Source organism: Anomaloglossus baeobatrachus, chromosome 8 (genome assembly GCF_048569485.1).
Source record: "Anomaloglossus baeobatrachus isolate aAnoBae1 chromosome 8, aAnoBae1.hap1, whole genome shotgun sequence".
Classification (NCBI taxonomy): Eukaryota; Metazoa; Chordata; class Amphibia; order Anura; family Aromobatidae; genus Anomaloglossus; species Anomaloglossus baeobatrachus.
In genome coordinates, this window is record NC_134360.1 from 210271440 (window position 1) to 210292377 (window position 20938).

Below are 20938 nucleotides of genomic sequence, written 5' to 3' on the forward strand. Positions count from 1 at the left end.
ATATGTGAAGTTGCACCAAATCGTCATTCCGAAATTCACAATTAAGGAATTGGAACCCATAGATAAGGTATCAGTTGCATAAAAGTTTACGTGTTCAGATTATTCGGGAAATTGCTGCATCTATAAGTAGGGATTTATGGGATTTCAATAGACAAAGAGAGATAAGCTGCTGCCTGCTATTGCTTATCACTGTAAAACAGTAGAAATGATCTGCAAAAAGTCTAAATTCTCCAATCTCACGTCAGTGTTAGGATCATGTCACATCTTCAAATTTGTCCTTCTTTACATTTGTTCTTTGCTTGACATATCATGACATTTTAGGCTTGACAAGACATGAAATTTAAAAAGGATATATATATATATATATATATATATATATATACTGTATATATATATTTTTTTGTGATACCTTGTCGTAATATGTTTATGCTCTATGTGTCAGTATGTGGCCATCTAGTGCTTGTGATGTGAATTGCAAACTGTCAAGGTTTTTTTTTCTTTAGCATGTTGTGATATTATATTAAAGGGAACCTGTCACCAGATTTTGGCCTTCTAAACTAACACTAGCACCTTAATCAGCATCTGTGCTGTATTCTATAAAAGTACAAGTTAACCCCTGACCCTACAATTACCTTTATAAAATCTCCCGCCATGTATGTAAATTGTCCGGTCCACTCTGATGAGCGTCCTAATCTGTGTCTCCTGTCCCTCCTTTCGCCTCTTGTGCTGATTGATGTGGATGATGCGCAGTGAACTCGCCGGTTTGCGCAGGCGCACCTATGTTTTCGGCTCTGCCTGCAACAGTGCAGAGCAAAGTGCGCCTGCGCGAGTAGGAAATATGGCGATGTGGATGAAGTAGGTGATATCATCCACGTCAATCAGCACAGGAGGACAAAGAAAGGGGGGGACAGGAAGCACTGATTAGGACACCCATTGGTCTGGACCGGACAATTTACATACATGGTGGGAGATTTTATAAAGGTATTTGTGGGGTCAGTGGGTAACGTGTACCTTTGTAGAATCCAGTACAGATGCTGATTAAGGGGCAAGTTTTAGTTTAGAAGGTCAAAATTTGGTGACAGGTTCCCTTTAATTGTTTCATGTGAAATATGACTTCTTGATCAATTTTGTGCAAAGGTGTTGTGATACCTTGTCGTAATATGTTTATGATCTATGTGTCAGTATGTGGCCATCTAGTGCTTGTGATGAGAAATGCAAACTGTCAAGGTTTTTTGTTTTTTTTTTTTAGCATTTTGTGATATTATATTAAAGGGAACCTGTCACCAGATTATGGCCTTCTAAACTAAAGCTAGCACCTTAATCAGCATCTGTGCTGTATTCTATAAAAGTGCAAGTTACCCCCTGACCCTACAAATACCGTTATAAAATCTCCCGCCATGTATGTAAATTGTCTGGTCCGGTCTGATCGGCGTCCTAATCTGCGTCTCCTGCCCCTCGTTTTGCCGTCCTCCTGTGCTGATTGATGTGGATGATGTCACCCGCTTCATCCACATCGTTGGGCAAAATCTCACTCCTGCACAGAGGACTCGCCAGTTTGCGCAGGCGCACCTATGTTTTCGGCTCTGCCTGCAACAGTGCAGAGCAAAGTGCGCCTGCGCGAGCAGGAAATACGGCGATGTGGATGAAGTAGGTGATATCATCCACGTCAATCAGCACAGGAGGACAAAGAAAGGGAGGGACAGGAAGCACTGATTAGGACACCCATTGGTCTGGACTGGACAATTTACTTACATGGTGGGAGATTTTATAAAGCTATTTGTGGGGTCAGTGGGTAACGTGCACCTTTGTAGAATCCAGCATAGACGCTGATTAAGGTGCTAGTTTTAGTTTAGAAGGTCAAAATTTGGTGACAGGTTCCCTTTAATTGTTTCATGTGAAATTTGACTTCTTGATCAATTTTGTGCAAAGGTAAAGGTACACTTGACATACCTGTTTAGACTTCAGCATTGTGCCCCTACATCAAAGATTTCTCTGCCCACTCAGCTGCTTCCTTTTCTATTGCTGTTTTTTCATTTACATAATTGCAATCTTTTGACATCAGTCCGTGGAAATGAAAGCGCCTGGATCATTTTTCTACTATGCTTTCCCCTCTCCTGTTGCTCTTTTTTTTTATAAGATTCTTCAAACCGCAATCAAAAGTGTCAAACGCAGTACTGGAGATGGCACGATAACTATTTAGTTCAGCTTTTTATTAATACCCTCTATTATTGTAGTGATGATAAGGATAAAAAAAAAAAGAAAAGAAAAAGTTGTAGAGGAACCAGATCATTATCTCTGCGGTGACCCGGGGTCAGTTGACTTTTCTCCCTAATTAATATCAGATGCTGCTCGCAATGATTAAAGCAGTTGATCAAAGCGAGCCGCAGACATCCTGCCATTCTGAAACACTCCACTAGATAGCACCTTGCACCAGAAGATAATAAACTGCATAGGAAATGATAAAAACATGATGCTTTAAATTACAAAAATCACTCAAAACTCCCTTGAAGACGTGATAAATTCAGGATTATTGCCCATAAAATTCCGGAATTTTTGCAACCATCAATGTTCTACACCGGCGTAATAATCGGATGCAAGGGAGGAAAGGAAACGGCAAGATCCTTTGAATTTACTTACTAAATTGGCCGAGTAAAATATTAGATAAAAGATGCGTCTTCAGAACTCTCCTTCTACTTCTACGTCTCTAAATTGATGCAATTTAATACCATTTTAATTGCGGCTCCCGCAGTGATATTGTATTGTCGCAAAGGATTGTGGGATCCTTTTATATTACAGGTGTTAGCAATACATCTTAATTATCTTTATTTATTCCCCTTCATTCTCGTGATTATCGCACAGTTTCCATAGTTAACCTGTTGGTAGTTTATTTTGGAATTTCAAGAAAATGATGCCCCCAATGGGCAAGCAGAACCGTGACTTATTAGATGCTGGCGATTGCTTAAAGGGAAACTATCATCAGAAAATCATATTTTGTGTTTCAGGTTTTTGTGTTTTATGTATTTTTTTTTGAAAGATTTCATTGTAAGGCTGCATGCCCACGATCGGGGTTCACAGCCTTTTGGATGCATGTTTCAACTGCATCTAAAACGCTGCAATGTACAGTACAAGCACAGTGGATGGGATTTCTAGTAATCCCATGCCCAGTGTGTGTACGGCCCACAGCAAATACTGAACTCCTGTGCGGCTTTCCGCAGCATGTCAATTCTTTGCTGCAGAGACGCGAGTGTTCTCTGCAGGGACAACAGAAGAGAGAGACCGCAAGTGCCTGAGACGGATCGTGAGCACGGGCAGCTGTGGTCTCCTGCGGAGGAGACTCGCGTCCCTGTAAGTCAGGACCCGCCGCGTCCAGGACACAGCGGGTCCTGATCGTGTTCACATACCCTAAAGGGGAGATGGCACAATGGCAAATGGGGGTTACATCAGATACTGACTGGTCTTATGACCCCCCCTGGATTCCCCTAATACCGTAAAACTACATATTTTAGAGTGGCCTTTTATTGTGTCCAGCCTAAGGCACACCTGTGCAATAATCAACCTGTCTAATCAGCATCTTGATATGCCACACCTGTGAGGCAGATGGATTATCTTGGCAAAGGAGAAGCACTCAGTAAGGCCCCCTTCACACGTCAGTGATTCTGGTACATATGTTGATGTTTTATACGTACCAGAATCATGGACATATGCAGACCCACTAAAATCAAAGGATCTTCGCACACATCAGGGATTTTCCACTGACGTGTTTCCGTGTAGCGTACATGTATGTCCTTGTGTTCCGCATGGAGACAAATCCATTTTTTTCTAGCATCACTACAGTCCCATGGACCACACTATGGTGTGATCCGTGAAACACATACCAGAAAAACACGGACATTTAAACTAAAAAGCTTTTTAAACTCACCTGTCTCCAACGATGCTGTCTCGAGCCGCTGCTGTCTCCTGCTTCCAGGCTAATTATGCTCATGCATATGCACTGCACAGCCGACCTGGAAGTAACATCACAGTGGAGACAGCGGCAGCCGGATAAAGCATCGCGGGATACTTTAGCACCACGGACAGCAGCGGCGTGGACAGGTAAGTATAAGTGCCTGATCTCCGTGTATTATCCCGGATAGCACACGGAGATCACACGTGTGCCCACATCATGGCACAAGGGAAGAACATACGTACCTTTAACATGTTAATGAAAAACGTTGAATGTGCAGCAAAACAAAAATAATTGTATGTACCTGATTTCAAAATGATTTTACAATGATCTTCTATTTAATCTCTTTTCAGCACTTCAGGGTAAATGTAGTGGAAATGGAAAGTATGTCCCAGCATCAGGCCAGTGTCAGTGTGATGAGGGCTGGGAAGGACCGGACTGCTCCATAAAGAAGTGCACCTATGACTGCGGCAAGTTTGGTACCTGCGTTGATGGAGGATGTAAGTGTGCGGAGGGATACTCCGGCCCGGCCTGCAGAAAGAAGAAATGCCCAGTCGATTGTGGTGAATTCGGGAAGTGTGTCGATGGCACCTGTGTTTGCGCAGAAGGATACACCGGTGTGGGCTGCAAAGAGAAAAAATGCTCCGTCGAGTGTCGTCCTAATGGCCGGTGTGTAAATGGCGTATGTGTCTGTAATGAAGGTTTCATGGGTGATGACTGCTCCACAGGTAAGAGGCTTCAACTGACCACGTCTCCCTATTGGATGGTCCAGAAATGATAATGTCACAGAAATATATTCCATACAGGTTTGGACTGGCCCACAGGGGAGCAGGGCAATTCCCAGGTGGGCCCCTACGGCTGGAGTGAGCCACTTACCCCACAATATGAGCAGTAGTTGACCCAATTACATTATTTGCTATGTTCAGAACAAAGCAGCATCTCATTATTCACTCAACAAACTACCCAATGCGTTATTACATAGAAGTACAGATAGATGTGTGAATGAGGCTAATGTACTATTTGCATGGTGCTGAACTGTGGGCCCATCTGTATGTCTTTGGAGTGTCGGAGGAAACCAAAGAATCCGGAGGAAATCCACATAAACACCTGGAGAACATACAATCTTCTTACAGATGTTGTCCTTGGTAGGATTTGAACCCAGGACTCCAGTGCTTACCACTGAGCCATTGTTCGGCCCTATATATAGTACAGTCATAACCACTGAGCCACCGTGCTGCCCTATATATAGTACAGTGCTAATGACTAAGCCTTTGTGCTGCTCTATATATACAACAATGTTAACCACTGAGCCAATATGCTGCCCTATATATAGTACAGTGCAAACCACTGAGTCACCTTGCTGCTCTATATATAGTACAGTGCTATCCACAGAGCCAGTGTGCTGCCCTATATATTGTACAATGCTAACCACTGAGCCAGCATGCTGCCCAATATATAGTACAGTGCTAACCACTGAGCCACCGTGCTACTGTATATATAGTACAATGCTAACCACTGAGCCAGTGTGCTGCCCTATATATAGGATATTGCTAACCATGAGCCACCGTGCTGCTTTATATATAGTACAGTGCTAACTACTGAGCCAACATGTTGCCCTATATATAGTACAGTGCTAATCACTTAACCAGAAAGCTGCCTTATTTAGAGTACAGTGCTAACCACTGAGCCACTGTGCTGCTCTATATATAGTACAGTACTAAACACATATACCGTACTGCTCTTTATATAGTACAGTGCTAACCTCTGAGCAACCGTTCTGCTCTGTATATAGTACCGTGCTAACCACTGAGCCACGCCATAAATGTCTTGTAGATGCACTTCCCACCTCTGGGATTCACACCTATCTCTGACTTCTGTCTCACGGCTGCGCAAAAAAATCTTGCAATTCTTACACTAGCCAATAGGCCCAATAATAGATTTAGACTTCCTGTTGTTTTCAGCAGCTGCACGGGCATAAATAGTAACAGACTGCCTCTGACTATGTTGAATTGTATACAAGTGTTTTTTGGGACTTGCTTTGATCAAGACAGTTACAAAGAGAGGGGGAGGAGGTGAGCTGTAACATCAGCTATTGTGAATGATCAATCTTGTGTTATATACAATATATAAAGGTGTTTCCTGCCATTATAATCCTGCCTGTAATGATAAGGAGCCTGCTGAAAAGTTTTCTGTAAAGAACAGCCAACGTGAAAATGGCAAGAATTCTGTTTTTGTTTCAATTTACATACCATACTAATATGGAAAACTAAAAAAAAAATATATAAAAAAATAAGAAAAAAAGCAAAATATAAAAACCTGATTTATCTAAAGGGGGTTTATTGATGAAACTTTTCCTGTAATATCATGCTATGTATTGGGGTTTTGTGTATTTGGATATGGATTGATTTGTAGGTAAACTCAGAAGTTTCCATGACATTTTTTCTTCTTATTTTCCAGCTTCAGGTACATGCTTTTTAATTTTGACATTTGAAGCAATATTGTCTTAAATGTCAGCAACAAGATGATTTATAGAAACTAGAGCAAAGAAATAATGGTGGCCTTTCTCATAGCAACCTCACGTTTGTTTCCAAACTTTGCTGAGATATATAGCTGTGATATGGGACAGGATCACTAGTATAAAATGTCATAAAGGACGGTATATGGCTGCTTCCACTGATTCTTCAAGACACAAAGCATCAATAGTCATGGAAATCCTTGGCGTTCTAGTCACGTCATTGAATTCTTTATACAATGGAATTGCATTGTGCGTGCACCGAGGACATGAGCTGTGTCTCGCCCACATTTCCCTCAAAAATAGACCTTTGTAACCCAAGTTTTACAGAGTCCATATATAATAATATCCTGGTGTGCAATATGTAAATAAAAATAGTGAGATAGATAGATTGCTAGATAGATGTTGCGCTCCTGACTAATTGACAGTTTTTACAGTTGCCAACATTGAGATGCTGCTCCCAACTGTGCGCTGTCCAATGCGGCAAGCAGAGGCAGAGCCGAGGCAAGCAGAGGCAGAGCCGAGGCAAGCAGAGGCAGAGCCGAGGCAAGCAGAGGCAGAGCCGAGGCAAGCAGAGGCAGAGCCGAGGCAAGCAGAGGCAGAGCCGAGGCAAGCAGAGGCAAGCAGAGGCAGAGCAGAGGCAAGCAGAGGCAGAGCAGAGGCAAACAAAGGCAGACCAGAGGCAAAGATAGGCAAAACAGGGGTTGCTTTACCTCTGCAGCATCAAATCAGCTATCTGGCCAACTTTCCAGGAGGGGGTTTACAAGCTCTATAGCAAAGAGCTTGCAACTATTGGCCTAGGTCAGTGATGGCGAATTTTTCAGAGACCGAGTGCCCAAACTAAAACCCAAAACCCAATTATTTATCTCAAAGTGCCAACAGGACAATTTAACCCGAATAACAGACTTTGAAAGCATTTGGCATGTTTTTGAACAATTCATGTGATTTTTGCTGTTGCATTCATGCTGATAACTTGTCTAATCTTGACTCATACTTTGTAAGTTTGAGAGCAATGCAAGCAGCACTCAGGTCATTTGTTAGTCTGTTTCTGATACCAGATTTCATATCATTCAAAGCTGAAAACAGAGCCAATCTGTTATAGATGTCCCCTTCACAGTCCCATCCTGGTATATATGTCCCCAACATTGCTCCATTCTGGTATAGATGTCAGTATCATAGCCCAATCCTGGTATATATGTCCCCAACATTCGTCCATCCTGGTATAGATGGCCCCGTCATTGCACCATCCTTGTATAGATGTCCCCATCATTGCCCTATCCTGTTCTAGTTGTCTCCACCATTGCATCTTCCTGGTATAGATGTCCCCTTCATTGCCCCATCATGGTATATATGTCCCCATCATATCCCCATCCTTGAATAGATGTCTCCATCATTGCCCCATCCTGTTATAGTTGTCTCCACCATTGCATCATCCTGGTATAGATGTCTTCTTCATTGCCCCATCATGGTATATATGTCCCCATCATATCCCCATCCTTGAATAGATGTCTCCATCATTGCCCCATCCTGTTATAGTTGTCTCCACCATTGCCTCATCCTCGTATAGATGTCTCCTTCATTGCCCCATCATGGTATATATGTCCCCATCATATCCCCATCCTTGAATAGATGTCGCCATCATAGCCCCATTCTGGTATAGATGTCCCCATCATGTCCCCATCTTGGTATAGATGTCCCCATTATAACCCCATCTTGGTATAAATGCCACACACTGTACAAAAAAACCAAAACCCCAATTATACTCACCTTCCCTCTACTGCCCCGGTGTACTCCTCCGATGCTGTCATGACAGTAACTGACTTGAGTGTGTGAGCGGAGCAGCACATCATGTCCCTCTTGTGCGCAACCAATTACACCGCCATCAGCTGCTGGCATATTTGCTGCTCCACACACATGGGATTATGAAAGTGGGGAATAGTGAATAATCATTCTCTTTAATAGCGGCACACATGACCACCCAGCTGCTGTATGTAGGAAGCTGGCTGCTGGGTGGCCACATGTGCTGCTATTAAATATGATGAATATTCACTGATTACCATGCCTATAATCCCACCCAGCTCTCAGCACTGGCTTCAGTGCAAAGAGGTGGGTGGGATTTGGGGGAACAGTGAATATTCATATCCTTAATCAGTGCGCACATTACAGTGCATGCAGCTTAGGAGAGTGAATATCTGAGCTAAGAGTAATGTCTCCTCCACTCCAACACAACTTAAGAACTGCTAGTACAATAGCGCCAGCAGTTCCAAGCACCAGCTCTGGCTGAAGCGAAGGCGCTTGTGCCAACAGAGAGGGCTCTGCGTACCATAGGTTCACCATCACTGGCCTAGGAGAATAGCCACTGCTGATAAAATGCAGAGTTTTCATGGTAAATAAGACAATTAGCAGAGGTTGGATGCATTTCTTATTTTTTTGGGTGTGAGAAACTGGAAGGGATCTGTTCTTGACAAGTCATAATTACAAAAGAAGAATCATGAAAAATGCCCAAGCATGGGGGAGGAGAGAGAGAGAGAGAAGGAGGGAGGAGGAAAGGGAGAGAGAGAGAAAGAAGGAAGGAAGGGAGAAAGAAATAAAAAAGGAGGGAGGAATGAAAAAAGGAGGGAGGAATGAAGAAAGGGAGAAAGAAAGAGAAAAGGAGGAAGGAAAGAAGGAAGGAAGAGAGAAAGACAGAAAGAGTAAAGGAGGGAGGAAGGAAGGGAGAAAGAAAGAGAAAAGGAGGAAGGAAGGAAGGGAGAACGGAAGGGAGAAAGAAAGAAAGAAAAGAGAAAGAAAGAAAGAGAAAGAAAGAAAAGGAGGAAGGAAGGAAGAAAGGTACAAAGAATGAAAAATAAAGAGAGAAATAAAGAACGAAAGAAAGAAAGAAAGAAAAGGAGCGAGGAAAGAAAGAAAAAAAGATAGAAAGAAAAGGAGGGAGGAAAGAAGGACGAAAGAAAGAAAAAGACGTATGAACTAAGGAAGGGAGAAAAAAAAGAAAGAAAGGCTTTAAGTAAGATACATAGATTTACAGTTGATAGATCAATAAATAAATAAATATGAAAAAACCCCAATGTGAGATAAATATGAGATAGACAGATAGATAAAATATGTACAATACATACTGTAAATAGATTGATACAATAGAGATATGAGATAGATAGAGAGATAAATAGATTTTTGTTGACAATATCCCATAACAATCCTTCTTATCTCTCTTTCAGACATGGCCGGTCTTTGCAGTTTTAAAGGCAGGTATAATCCCGTCACTCGTTCATGTGTGTGTGATGAAGGTTGGGAAGGACCAGACTGTTCACAACGAAGCTGCCCCAACAACTGCGCTAACAATGGCGTATGTGTCAATGGCGTTTGCCAGTGTGCAGTTGGTTTCACCGGTCCGGACTGCAGTGAGAGGGCATGCCTTTTAGATTGTGGTGAAAATGGCAGATGTGTTGATGGTACCTGCCAGTGTAACGTGGGATTCACAGGAGTGACCTGTCTAGAGGAGGACTGTCTCGTCAGCTGTGGTGATAATGGGCGTTGTGATGGTGGCCAGTGCTTCTGTGAGGAGGGCTTCTTTGGTGATTCATGCTCAGAAGGTAAGATCCTGTATCAGTGTCGTGTCCATTCAATGAGATGTCTAATGATCAAAACACATTTCCTTTTGTGCTATTAGAGCATATGGACGTCATGGAGCGAGGCACCCAACTCATAACTCCTATTAGCAATGCAGAAAACAACAACAAAGAGTGTGTGATCCTCAGTGATCACATTGTGGTCTCATTATATCGTCTGCCTTACAATGTAACAAAGAACGGCTCTATGTATACAACTGTGTCTACTGCAAATAAAGCAACACAGTTACATCTCATTAAAGACATCAAATAATACATTAGTTAGAGAAGAATTAGTTATAATAATAGCAAGATGCAAGGAAAAAATAGATAAACACCAATTCTCAGAAAAGTTTGCATTTCCAACTAAGTCAAAATATTGTAAAAAAAAAACCCCAATTGTTATAAAATAGAATATCCTAAAATAATTGCTTATTTTTTCTAGGTGTATTCTTGGAACAGGTCACCCATATCAGAGCCCGGCATTCCCAATGATCAGCTAATTTAAAGATGCTGTGGCACAGATCAGTAGTGGTGGGGAAGGGGAGAGTCATGGGGCTTCAAATTTTATAGGGGTGTAAAACTTTTGGGCTTCCTCCTCCACGTTGAGTGGCATACAGCCCCAATGAGTGCTCATCTGGAGAGCAAAATGAATAACACAGACAGTGGCAAAAAAAAAAATAAAAATGCAAACAATAAATCAAGGCCACTAATTCCATTTAGTTTCCGAATGATTGTACCATTATGTGCCAAATTAAAAGCTGCATATGGTTATTAAAAATATGGTGCCCTAGAGTGGAGGAATGCCAACCACGCAGTGCTATACATAAAAGAACAGAATGGTTCTATACAATGTTTGAGTAATACGGATACAATTCATAATTGGTCAAAGGGTTTAGGTGCCCTTCAGGAAGGTCAGATGTTGCTGCTCCCTCTGCGATCACACAACATGAATGTCGCTGGGTCTCATCCTGGTTATGTACAAATAATGATAATTCACCACTAATCTTTGGAGTGTTATAAACAGTAGCGTCTTCATTTATAATTTTCTCATATATATATATATATATTTTTTTCATCTTGATCAATGTAAACATTTTCTTGTCTAATAAAAGAAGTGCAAAGATGCGATCAGTCACCGGCTGTTTCAGTGTCAGAGGTTAATATAAGTAATTTACCCATTTCTGCTTTATGACAGTGATGGCCGTGCAGAACTTACGTCTCATCAGTACAACAGAGGACTCTCTGAGCATTGCCTGGGATCTGCTGGTGGAAGTGGATTATTATTATATTAGTTATTATCCTTTTGGAGAGGAAGGCTTGAAACGGCAAATAAAAGTTTCTGCAAACCAAGACTTTTACCAGATTGATGGTCTGAACCCCAGTACATTGTACAAAATACTGATGTACCAAGTGAAGAATGGTGTGACCAGCGATCCCGCCGAGCTTCAGGGCCGAACTGGTAAGAAGCGTCAAAAGAAATTGTTCCTTCTTTCTTTCTTCCTTTCTCCCTTCCTTTCTCTCTCCCTTCCTTCCTTCCTTCCTTCCTTCCTCCATCTCTCTTTCTTTCTCTCTCCCTTCCTCCTCTTTCTGCTTCTTTCTTACCTTTTTTCCGTCCTTCCTCTATGCCTTTCTTTCTTTCTCCCTTCTCTTTCTCTATTTCTCACTTTCTCCCCTCTCTTTCTTTCTTTCTTTCTTTCTTTCTTTCTTCCTTCCTTCCTCTATGCCTCTTTCTTTCGCACTTCCTCCCTCTTCTTTCTTTCTTTCTTTCTTTCTTTTTCCCTTCCTCCCTCCTCTTTTTCTTTCTTTCTTTTTCTTCTGTATTTCCTCTATCTCTTTATCTCTTTCTTTCGTTCTTTATTTCTACCTCCTCTTTCTCTATTTCTCCCTTTCTTCCTTCCCTCTCTCTTTCTTTCATTCTTTCTTTATTTCTTACTTTCTTCCTTCCCTCTTTCTTTATTCTTCCTCTTTCTCACTTTCTTCCTTCCCTCTCTCTTTCTTTCTCCCTTCCTCCCTCCTCTTTTTCTTTCTTTCTTTTTCTTCTGTACTTCCTCTATCTCTTTATCTCTTTCTTTCATTCTTTATTTCTACCTCCTCTTTCTCTATTTCTCCCTTTCTTCCTTCCCTCTCTCTTTTTTCATTATTTCTTTATTTCTTACTTTCTTCCTTCCCTCTTCTTTCTTCTTCCTCTCTCACTTTCTTCCTTCCCTCTTTCTTTCTTCTTCCTCTTTCTCACTTTCTTCCTTCCCTCTCTCTTTCTTCCTTCCTTCCTTCGTTTCTTTTTCTTTCTTTCTTTCATTCTTTCTCTTTCCTCCTTCTTCTCTCTCACACTCTCTCTCTCCTCTCCCTTCCTTGGGCATTTTTCATGATACTTTTTTAATTATGACTTTTTAAAAACAAATCCCTTTCAGTTTCTCACACCCAATAACATAAGTGGTGCATCCAACCTCCTCTGGCACTTTATCTATCTATCTATCTTTCTTTTTGTTTATTTCATATCTATTGATCTAACTCCTGTATATCTATATAAAGCCTTATTCTTAAGTTATGCAAAGTGCTAGTAAAAAACATTCTATAAAAGGAGGGATTTTTAATTTTATAGATTATTGCTTATTGTCATAGTTACTGTCAAAACTCTTCATTTTCTCAGCAGTGGCTATTCTCCTAGGCCAGTGATGGTGAATATATGGCACACAGAGCCCTCTCTGTTGGCACAAGCGCCGTCCCCTCAGCTAGAGTCATACTGCCGCTTTGCACTGCAGGCGCTATCACGTTAGCAGTTCAAAGTTGTGTTGGAGTGGAAGAGACATTACTCCTAGCTCCGATACTCACTCTCCTAGGCCACAGGCACTACAATGTGCCCACTGATTAAGGATATGAATATTCACTGTTCCCAAAATCCCACCCACCTCTTTGCATTGAAGCCGGTATTATGGGCATGGTAAGCAGTGAATATTCATGCTGTTTAATAGCAGCACACGTGAACTCCCATCAGCTGGCTTCCTACATACAGCGGCTAGGATGTCACATGTGCCACTATTAAAAAGAATTATCATTCACTGCTCCCCACGTTCATAATCCCGGGTGTATGGAGCAGCAAATATGCCAGCAGCTGACGGTGGTGTAATTTGGTGTGCATGACAGTGATGTCATGTGCTGTGTTGCTTACATGCAAAAGTCAATTGCTGGCATGACAACATCGGAGGAGGACACCGGGGGAGTGGAGGGAAGGTGAGTATAATCATGTTTTTTTTTTGTATTATGAGTGATGTCTATACCAGGATGGGGCTATGATGTGGACATCTATACATTTATACCAAGATGGGGCCATGGTGAGGGAAATATAACAAGATGAAGACATATACCAGGATGGGGCCATTAATGCCATATCTATCTCATATATTTATACTATATATAGCTTTCCAATGGCCAGTTTGGCTTGTCCACTAACAGTTCCCTATTCTTGACTGATGGGATATATGGCGTAAAGTCTTCTCCAGATTACATGGATTTCCTTGCAGTAGAGGAAGTGACATTTACTTTCCATTTCCAGATGACTCTGCTCTAGGAACGCTCTGGGTGACTGAGGAGACGGAGGATTCCTTGGAGGTGGAGTGGGAGAATCCTGATACTAGAGTGGACTATTTTAAACTGAAGTATGCTGCCCAACCTGGAGGAGCGGAGACAGAGGTCCAAGTGTCCCAAAGCAAAGACCCCAAGACAAGATACATAATTCGAGGTGGGTAATCCAAAAGGCTCTTCAGACACTCATAACCTACGACCTTTCTTAATATGTTGGCACTTTGTAATTAATTGCAGTGCAACATGACGGGATAAAGGGCTTTTGTACTTGTTTAAAGAAAAATTTGCACAATGATAGATTAGGATAAAAGTTAAGTATACCTTCATACAGATTTTTTTTCCATTGTCATAGCTTCAATTTTGCAGGAGCTTGTGCTCCTGGTTTTTATGGCCCTTCGCTCTTGCTCTTCCCCTCCCTTCTCTTTATGTTAGAGATAACAGGAGGTAGAAGGTAATATGTGTATATTCACAGCATTGAGACAGTGGAAAGTATAATGGGGAGGCACAAGCACGTGAAGAGGAAATAAGAGCAGTATAGAAGCTGTGCATATACAGTATATGTGCAGTGAATACAGCAGCACCCTGGAAACACACATATCTTACATCCAGCCTATATTACTGGGAAAGACACTCTTAACCTTCGTCCGGCTGAATAGGTACAATTGTAACTATTCCCTTTTTAAATTGCAATCATTTTTTTTCTCGAAAAGCCGTAGAGGGCTGAAATTTCGTGACATCTCAGCAGTTTTGGTCCAGAATATATTGGCCAAATTTCAATAAAATATCTCCACCCCCTTCCGAGATAAGGGGTCGAGAAATTTTGGCAAAATTATGCAGCCTGACAAAAGTTAAAAGAGAAACATCTGAACCTTATATCTGCATATTAGGTGATCTGAAAATGAATGAAGAAATGAAGATTTCAGACTGAAACTTGTCCATTTTATGAACTAAAGTTATCTCCTAAGATACATACACATATTTTTTCAAAGTCAAAGGTGTCCATGGATTTTATGCGATGTCTAACTTAGCCCTGCTAGATCTTTGGATAGCGAAAATACAGAAATCATACGACCCCATATCAAAACTTACATTGGGCTATAAAATCTACATTTCTGTCAACTATACTGTGTTTTTTAGTGACCCTTTTCTAACACTCCTTGACAAAGGTCAGTAGAGCTCCATATACCGTGCTTTTCTTCAAATAGTAAATGATAAAATCCTATCTGCTTGCAGCCACCAATAGGGGGAGCTCAATGCATTTAGATTTTTACTTCTAATATTGAATTCAGTAGTAGTAATCTCACAATGTGACTGAAGGATAATGAGGAAGAGGGGGCTCCTATACTGTCCCTCATATTAGGGGACCCTAGGTTATCCCTAACCTCAGGGTTACCCCCAATGGTGGAGATGCCTGAGTCCTGTGCCTGGCTGCTCTCCGTACCAGAGTTAATCTGTCTCCCCCCTATCCCCGAGAAGGAAGGGGTAGGAGTGTGATGACAACTTAGATTTAGACAGACAAGAAAAACCAAAACTCAGACATTCTGTAAACTCATAAGAACAAACAAACTAAGGGAAAAGTAAGAGGAGTTAGGCAGCAACAAAAGGACAGCAAGGGTTAACATCACAAACGATCACAGCCATAAAGCACAACAACCACCAGTAAGTCTGGAACTATATCTCCAAACCAGTATAGATAAACTATAACTGGCACTAATGGAAGTATCTACCCAGCATATATAGTGGCTGAGCAAATTTGATTGGCTTCCACACAGCATCTGATCAAAGGAGACTAACAAGCAGCCCATTAGAGATTAACTCTTGCTAGCCTGCCTATGAAGTACAAGTCAGTGGTTCAACACCTGAGTTAGCCTGCACTGATCACAGACATCAGAGAAGTTAGCAGGCAGAGTGCCAGAATCTGTAGTTTCCATAAACCCTGACACTGCTATTATATTCGACGATGCGTGCTATAACCTCTTTGTGGCACTTTGTTATTGTCTTATTGTATGATAGCATAAGTGACATTAACTGGCCTTTAGTCCAAAAACATGGGATTGTTGCCTTAAAGTAACCCTTAATATTATTCCATACTTTGATTTGGGCTGAAATGGATAAGTGCATAATATCATAATGTCTTTTTTTCTGTGTTTTTTGGTAACTTTATACCATCTGGCCCAGGACATGGTAAAACATCGCTCTTTCTGAAGTTTCCATTATTATAAATGGGTCAAAAGTGTCTGAGATTAATGGGAGGATTGAATGAGAAATAATTGATTTGTGATTCCAATGGGGACTAGGACCAATATCAGCCGGTGGAACATCATTATGTTAGTGGAATAAGTCCAACATTAGGTGATCATTTATTCCTTTTTGACTTTATAATCTTATCCATCGTTTTTATTCATTAATGTTTCTTATATCTTCTCTTGTGCGTTTTGTCTTCTTAAATCCCAATCTTAGATGACATGTTGGGTAACGGTATTTTTCTGTGATTTCTGACACAGATGAAGTTTCACACGGATTTGGGGGGGGACACAGTCTGGAAATTGCTGTCAGTAGCACTTTACTTTAACCATCTCCATATGTTCAGAGGCTGTGCTGAAAAGCCTGTTAAGGGCTGTCAATGTATGGCTGGGCCCCAAGGTAACAAAGGAGATAAAAGGCCTGTAATACGTGTGTAACAGCCGATACTGATGCACCTACTCCAGAGGCCAATAGACTGAACAGTGTTTATAATATATATCTATTTGATATATAAGTAATCCAAAACTGTATTGGAAGATGCACAAGAAAGCCTGCAAACAGTTTGCTGAAGACAAGCAGACTAAGGGCATGGACTACTGGAACCTAGTCTTGTTTTCTGATGAGACCAAGAGAAACATATTTGGTTCAGATGTTGTCAAGCATGTGTGGTGGCAACCAGGTGAGGAGCACAAAGACAAGTTTGTCCTGCCTACAGTCAGGCATGGTGGTGGGAGTGTCAAGTGTCAGTGCTGCCGGCTGGGGGCAGCTACAGTTCATTGAGGGAACCATGAATGCCAACATGTACTGTGACATACTGAAATAGAGCATGATCCCCTCCCTTCGTAGTCCAACATGATAACGACCCCAAACACACTTCTAAGACGACCACTGCCTTACTAAAGAAACTGAGGGTAAAGGTGCTGGACTGGCCAAGCATCTCCAGACCTAAACCCTATTGAGAATCTGTGGGGCCTCCTCAAATGGAAGGTGGAGGAGCGCAAGGTCTCTACCATTCACCAGCTCTGTGATGTCATCTTGGAGGATGGAAGAGGATCCAGCAGCTCCTGTGAAGCTCTAATGACCTATGTGCCTAAAAGAATTAAGGCAGTGCTTGAAAATAATGATGGCCACACAAAATATTGACACTTTAGGCACAATTTGGCCATTTTCACTTAGGGGTGTACTCACTTTTGGTGCCAATGATTTAGGCATTAATGTCTGTGTGTTGAGTTATTTAGAGGACTTACCAAATTTACACTGTTATATAAGCCGTACACTGACTATTATTATTATTATTATTATTATTTATTTATAGAGCACCATTAATTCCATGGTGCTGTACATGAGAAGGGGGTTACATACCAAATACATATACAAGTACATTGTATCAAAGTGTCATATGTTTAGTGTTATCCCATGAAAAGATGTACTGTAAAAAAGAAAATAATCAACTTTGGAAAGTATGTGCCCCCTGGTAATGAATCTGATGTACACTGCATAGGGCAAAGTTATGACTTATAGATGTAACTGCAGGGGGTGAGAAGTCACCCCTAAGTCCTGGTGCCTTTCACTTAAGCATGGGACATGGTAGGTGGAGAGGAGAGACCTTCTTATGGATATCCAACTGTGAACCTTGTTAAAAAGATTTTTTGCTTTTCCCGACACAGTTTGTTACAAAACAAACAAACAAACGGTGCTTTACTCACACTCACCAGGTCCAGTACTGAGTCTCTGAGCACCCGAGCATAGTAGTGCTCACTCAAGTCATCACTAGTTGTCTGCACCTCTGATGTAGTTCATAGAACTGCAGCCAATCGGTGAGCTCAGCGTCTCTACCCAAATAAAGTCACTTAGAGCCACTGATTGGCTGCAGCATTGTCGGTGTGATGTCAAACACTGCAGACAATATGAGATACCGGAAGCAGCGGAGGAGACTCTGCCTCTGATCCGGTGAGGGTGAGTAAAACACATTTTGTTTTTTAACACAAATTACAGCCAGGGGACAAGGATTTTCCAAAACAGAAAAACCCCGTTTAGTGATTCTGGTGCACACTACACAAGGGAGAGATAGTGGCTAAGGGTATATCAGTATCACTATCCCCATTAGGGCTCAGTATCTAAATTCCATATCTGTATCTTTTGATGAGGAAGTTGCCCAAAGCAAAGAAAAAAAGTTTATTATACAGTCTATAGTGGTACAAAATCAGGCATAATTATAATTTTTACCATCTCATAAGAAACACTATAACCGCCCACGTCCAATACACACAAAAGTATAAAAATATAGCCAGATAGGTGATAGAAATATATTAGATACAATAGAGAGATAGATATCCTGCAGCTGTAGATGACAAAAGTGAATACACCCCTCACATTTTTGTAAATATTTTATTACATCTTTTCACGGGACAACACTGAAAATATGACACTTTCATACAATGTATCAATATTATACACTTACACATGTGGCACTAAAGGGTGTTTAAAGGCTTTGTTTAACCTAATAAATAAATAATTAAAAAATAACAAGTGGTCCCCTGTATTTTTGACAACCACAAAGGTAAAGCAGACAGCTGGGGGCTGATATTATTAGGATGGGATGGTCAATGGTTATTTGGCCCCTCCCAACTTAAAAATAGCAGCCCGCAGTTGCCGCAGAAATGGCGCATCACAATAGATGTGCAAGTTCTGGTGCTTCTCCTCGACTCTTCCTGATTTACTGGTGTGGTGGTCAGAATAATGGTAGTTGGGGTTGATGTCAGCTGTGTAATGTCAGCTGGCATCAATCCTGGTGCAAGTAATGGAGAGGCGTCTATCTACTAACCCAGTAGGTAAAAAGAAAAAAACACATAGAAAAATACTGTATTGAAAAAACACTCCCCCACTTACCCTGCTTCACTATTTTATAAAATCTACCCCCAAAAAAATTGACTCAGATGTAGTGCACAGAATCCGATGTAGTCCACAAATGGAAACTTGAAAGACATAAAAAGAGAGAAATAAAAACATGAGACTGTCCTTCGTTCACCAATTTATTAGAATGCAAAGTTCCTAGGTCCGACATAGTCCAGCGGTTCCCATGAGGTTCCTTGATTACCTGGATCAAAAGCTATGGCGCCTCAGCACAAGGCCTCAGAAAGAAACTCCATAGACTTTGATTAGCAGCCAGTCCCGATTCACGCTGCACACGGCGGGAACTGGGACACTGATGAGCGGTGATGCTCATCAGTGTCCCGGGTCTCGCAGAGCACAGTGTGAGCTGGGATTCCCTGCTGCTCAAAGTCTGTGGAGCCTCATTCTGATCCTGGTTGCTGAGCAAAGTCTATGGATCCTCATTCTGATCCTGGTTGCTGAGCAAAGTCTATGGAGCCTCATTCTGATCCTGGTTGCTGAGCAAAGTCTATGGAGCCTCATTCTAAGGCTTCATAGCTTATCATTCAGGTAATCGAGGAACGTCGTAGACTACGTCAGACCTGGTAATTTGCTTTCTAATAAATTGGTGAACAAGCGACAGTCTCTTTTTTATTTCTCTCTTTTTATCTTTTTCAGGTTTAATCCATTTTTGAGGGTAGTAATGTCTCAGAAATTCCTCTTATTGTTTAGATGTCCTTTCTTGAAATATCCTCAGAGTTAGCCATGTTTTAGTTTAAGAAGTGAGATCTCTTTACATAGTAAGTTAACACAACTTAATGTGTCCTGTTGAGTTTGTTGCATATCCAATATTGTATTGTTTGCTCTGTTCAATTTAGAATTAATGGCGGCTGTAATCTCAGACACAATCTCTGTATAAAATATGGTGAAGAGACAAACTCAATTTGTTAATTATTTTCTTAACAAGTATTTCTGAAACTGGAATATTTAACTCATGTGAGTCAATTGTTGCTGATTCTTTTGTACTGAAAAGAAGATTGCTTAACGATTCATTGCAAGAACTATTGCAAGATTTGTTTTTTGAGTTTGAAGGCAATGTATCCTTAGTATCCTTGATTACACAGTCTTTGGTGATCTTATTAGCATAAAGAGGGTGATTTTTCAAAATATGTCGTAATAGCATCAAATAGATCTCTCACAAAACGTACTGTAGCTGGCGCATCCGTGGCTTGAATATTCTGATATATATTATGAGTTTGATATGCTGTCAGTAATAAGACCTTCCGGATTCTTTTCATCATACTCTTTAGTGGTAGAAAAGGTATTATGTTTAACATATTCATTCTTACCATTGTCACCAGAAGTAGTAATTTTTCTGCGATAATGTCTGATTATGTGTTTCAGGTATATAATTCTTATCAGAATTAGAATTATCCTATTCCAGAGCTTCTGTCATGAGGGACTATGGGGTTAGCAGGAAACCTGGGCCCCTAAGCTGACCCTCAGGCTAGGATGCCCTGTCCTATCCATATTGTCAGAGATACCCCTAATGGTGGGGATGTCTGAGTCTCCTTCCTGGTCCTGCTCCTGACCAGCCCAGTTATTATACCTCCTCCCCCTCCCCCAGGGGAGGCCGGGACAGAAATGTGATTTAACCCACAGAAATAGACAAACAGGGGAAACCAAAACTCTGTCACACAGCACACACACACACACACACACACACACACACACACACACACACGCGCACACGCACACACACAGGTATAAGACAATAAGAGATTAGGAGGACATCAAGAGCAGGGTGGAAACAACAAGACAACAGGTAAACTCCAGAACAACACCAAGCACAAACCAACTCTTTCTCAAGCAACTCCGGGACACCAGAAGTGACAGACCAACACAGCATAAACTATAGTTGGCTAAGGTAGAAGATTCCCTCCAGCCTAAAAATGAGAGGGGCAGAAGTGATTGGCTTCCTTACAACATGGGATCAAATAAGTCAAAAAAGCTAATGACCCATCTACTAAAGATTGTAGGTGAAGGTACAGGAAGAGGGGATGCCAAACTCACAATTTTTTTTAACAGCGATTTGTGAAGCACATTATGAATCTTGTGCAACACCAGTAATGCCTGGTTCTGCTTGAGTTGATGAAAAACATCAGAGAAACCATCAAACAG

General features: G+C 41.3%; 1 protein-coding gene across 1 annotated transcript in view; it reads left to right on the plus strand.

Annotated features, from left to right (window-relative positions):
- TNN (tenascin N) overlaps nt 1-20938 on the plus strand; it is a 96976-nt gene that overhangs the window by 17484 nt on the left and 58554 nt on the right. Inside the window, exons 3-6 of the mRNA XM_075320146.1 lie at nt 4297-4671; nt 9671-10045; nt 11259-11522; nt 13614-13799. Of these exons, the coding sequence (XP_075176261.1) occupies nt 4297-4671; nt 9671-10045; nt 11259-11522; nt 13614-13799 (1200 nt within the window). The remainder of the gene's footprint in view (nt 1-4296; nt 4672-9670; nt 10046-11258; nt 11523-13613; nt 13800-20938) is intronic.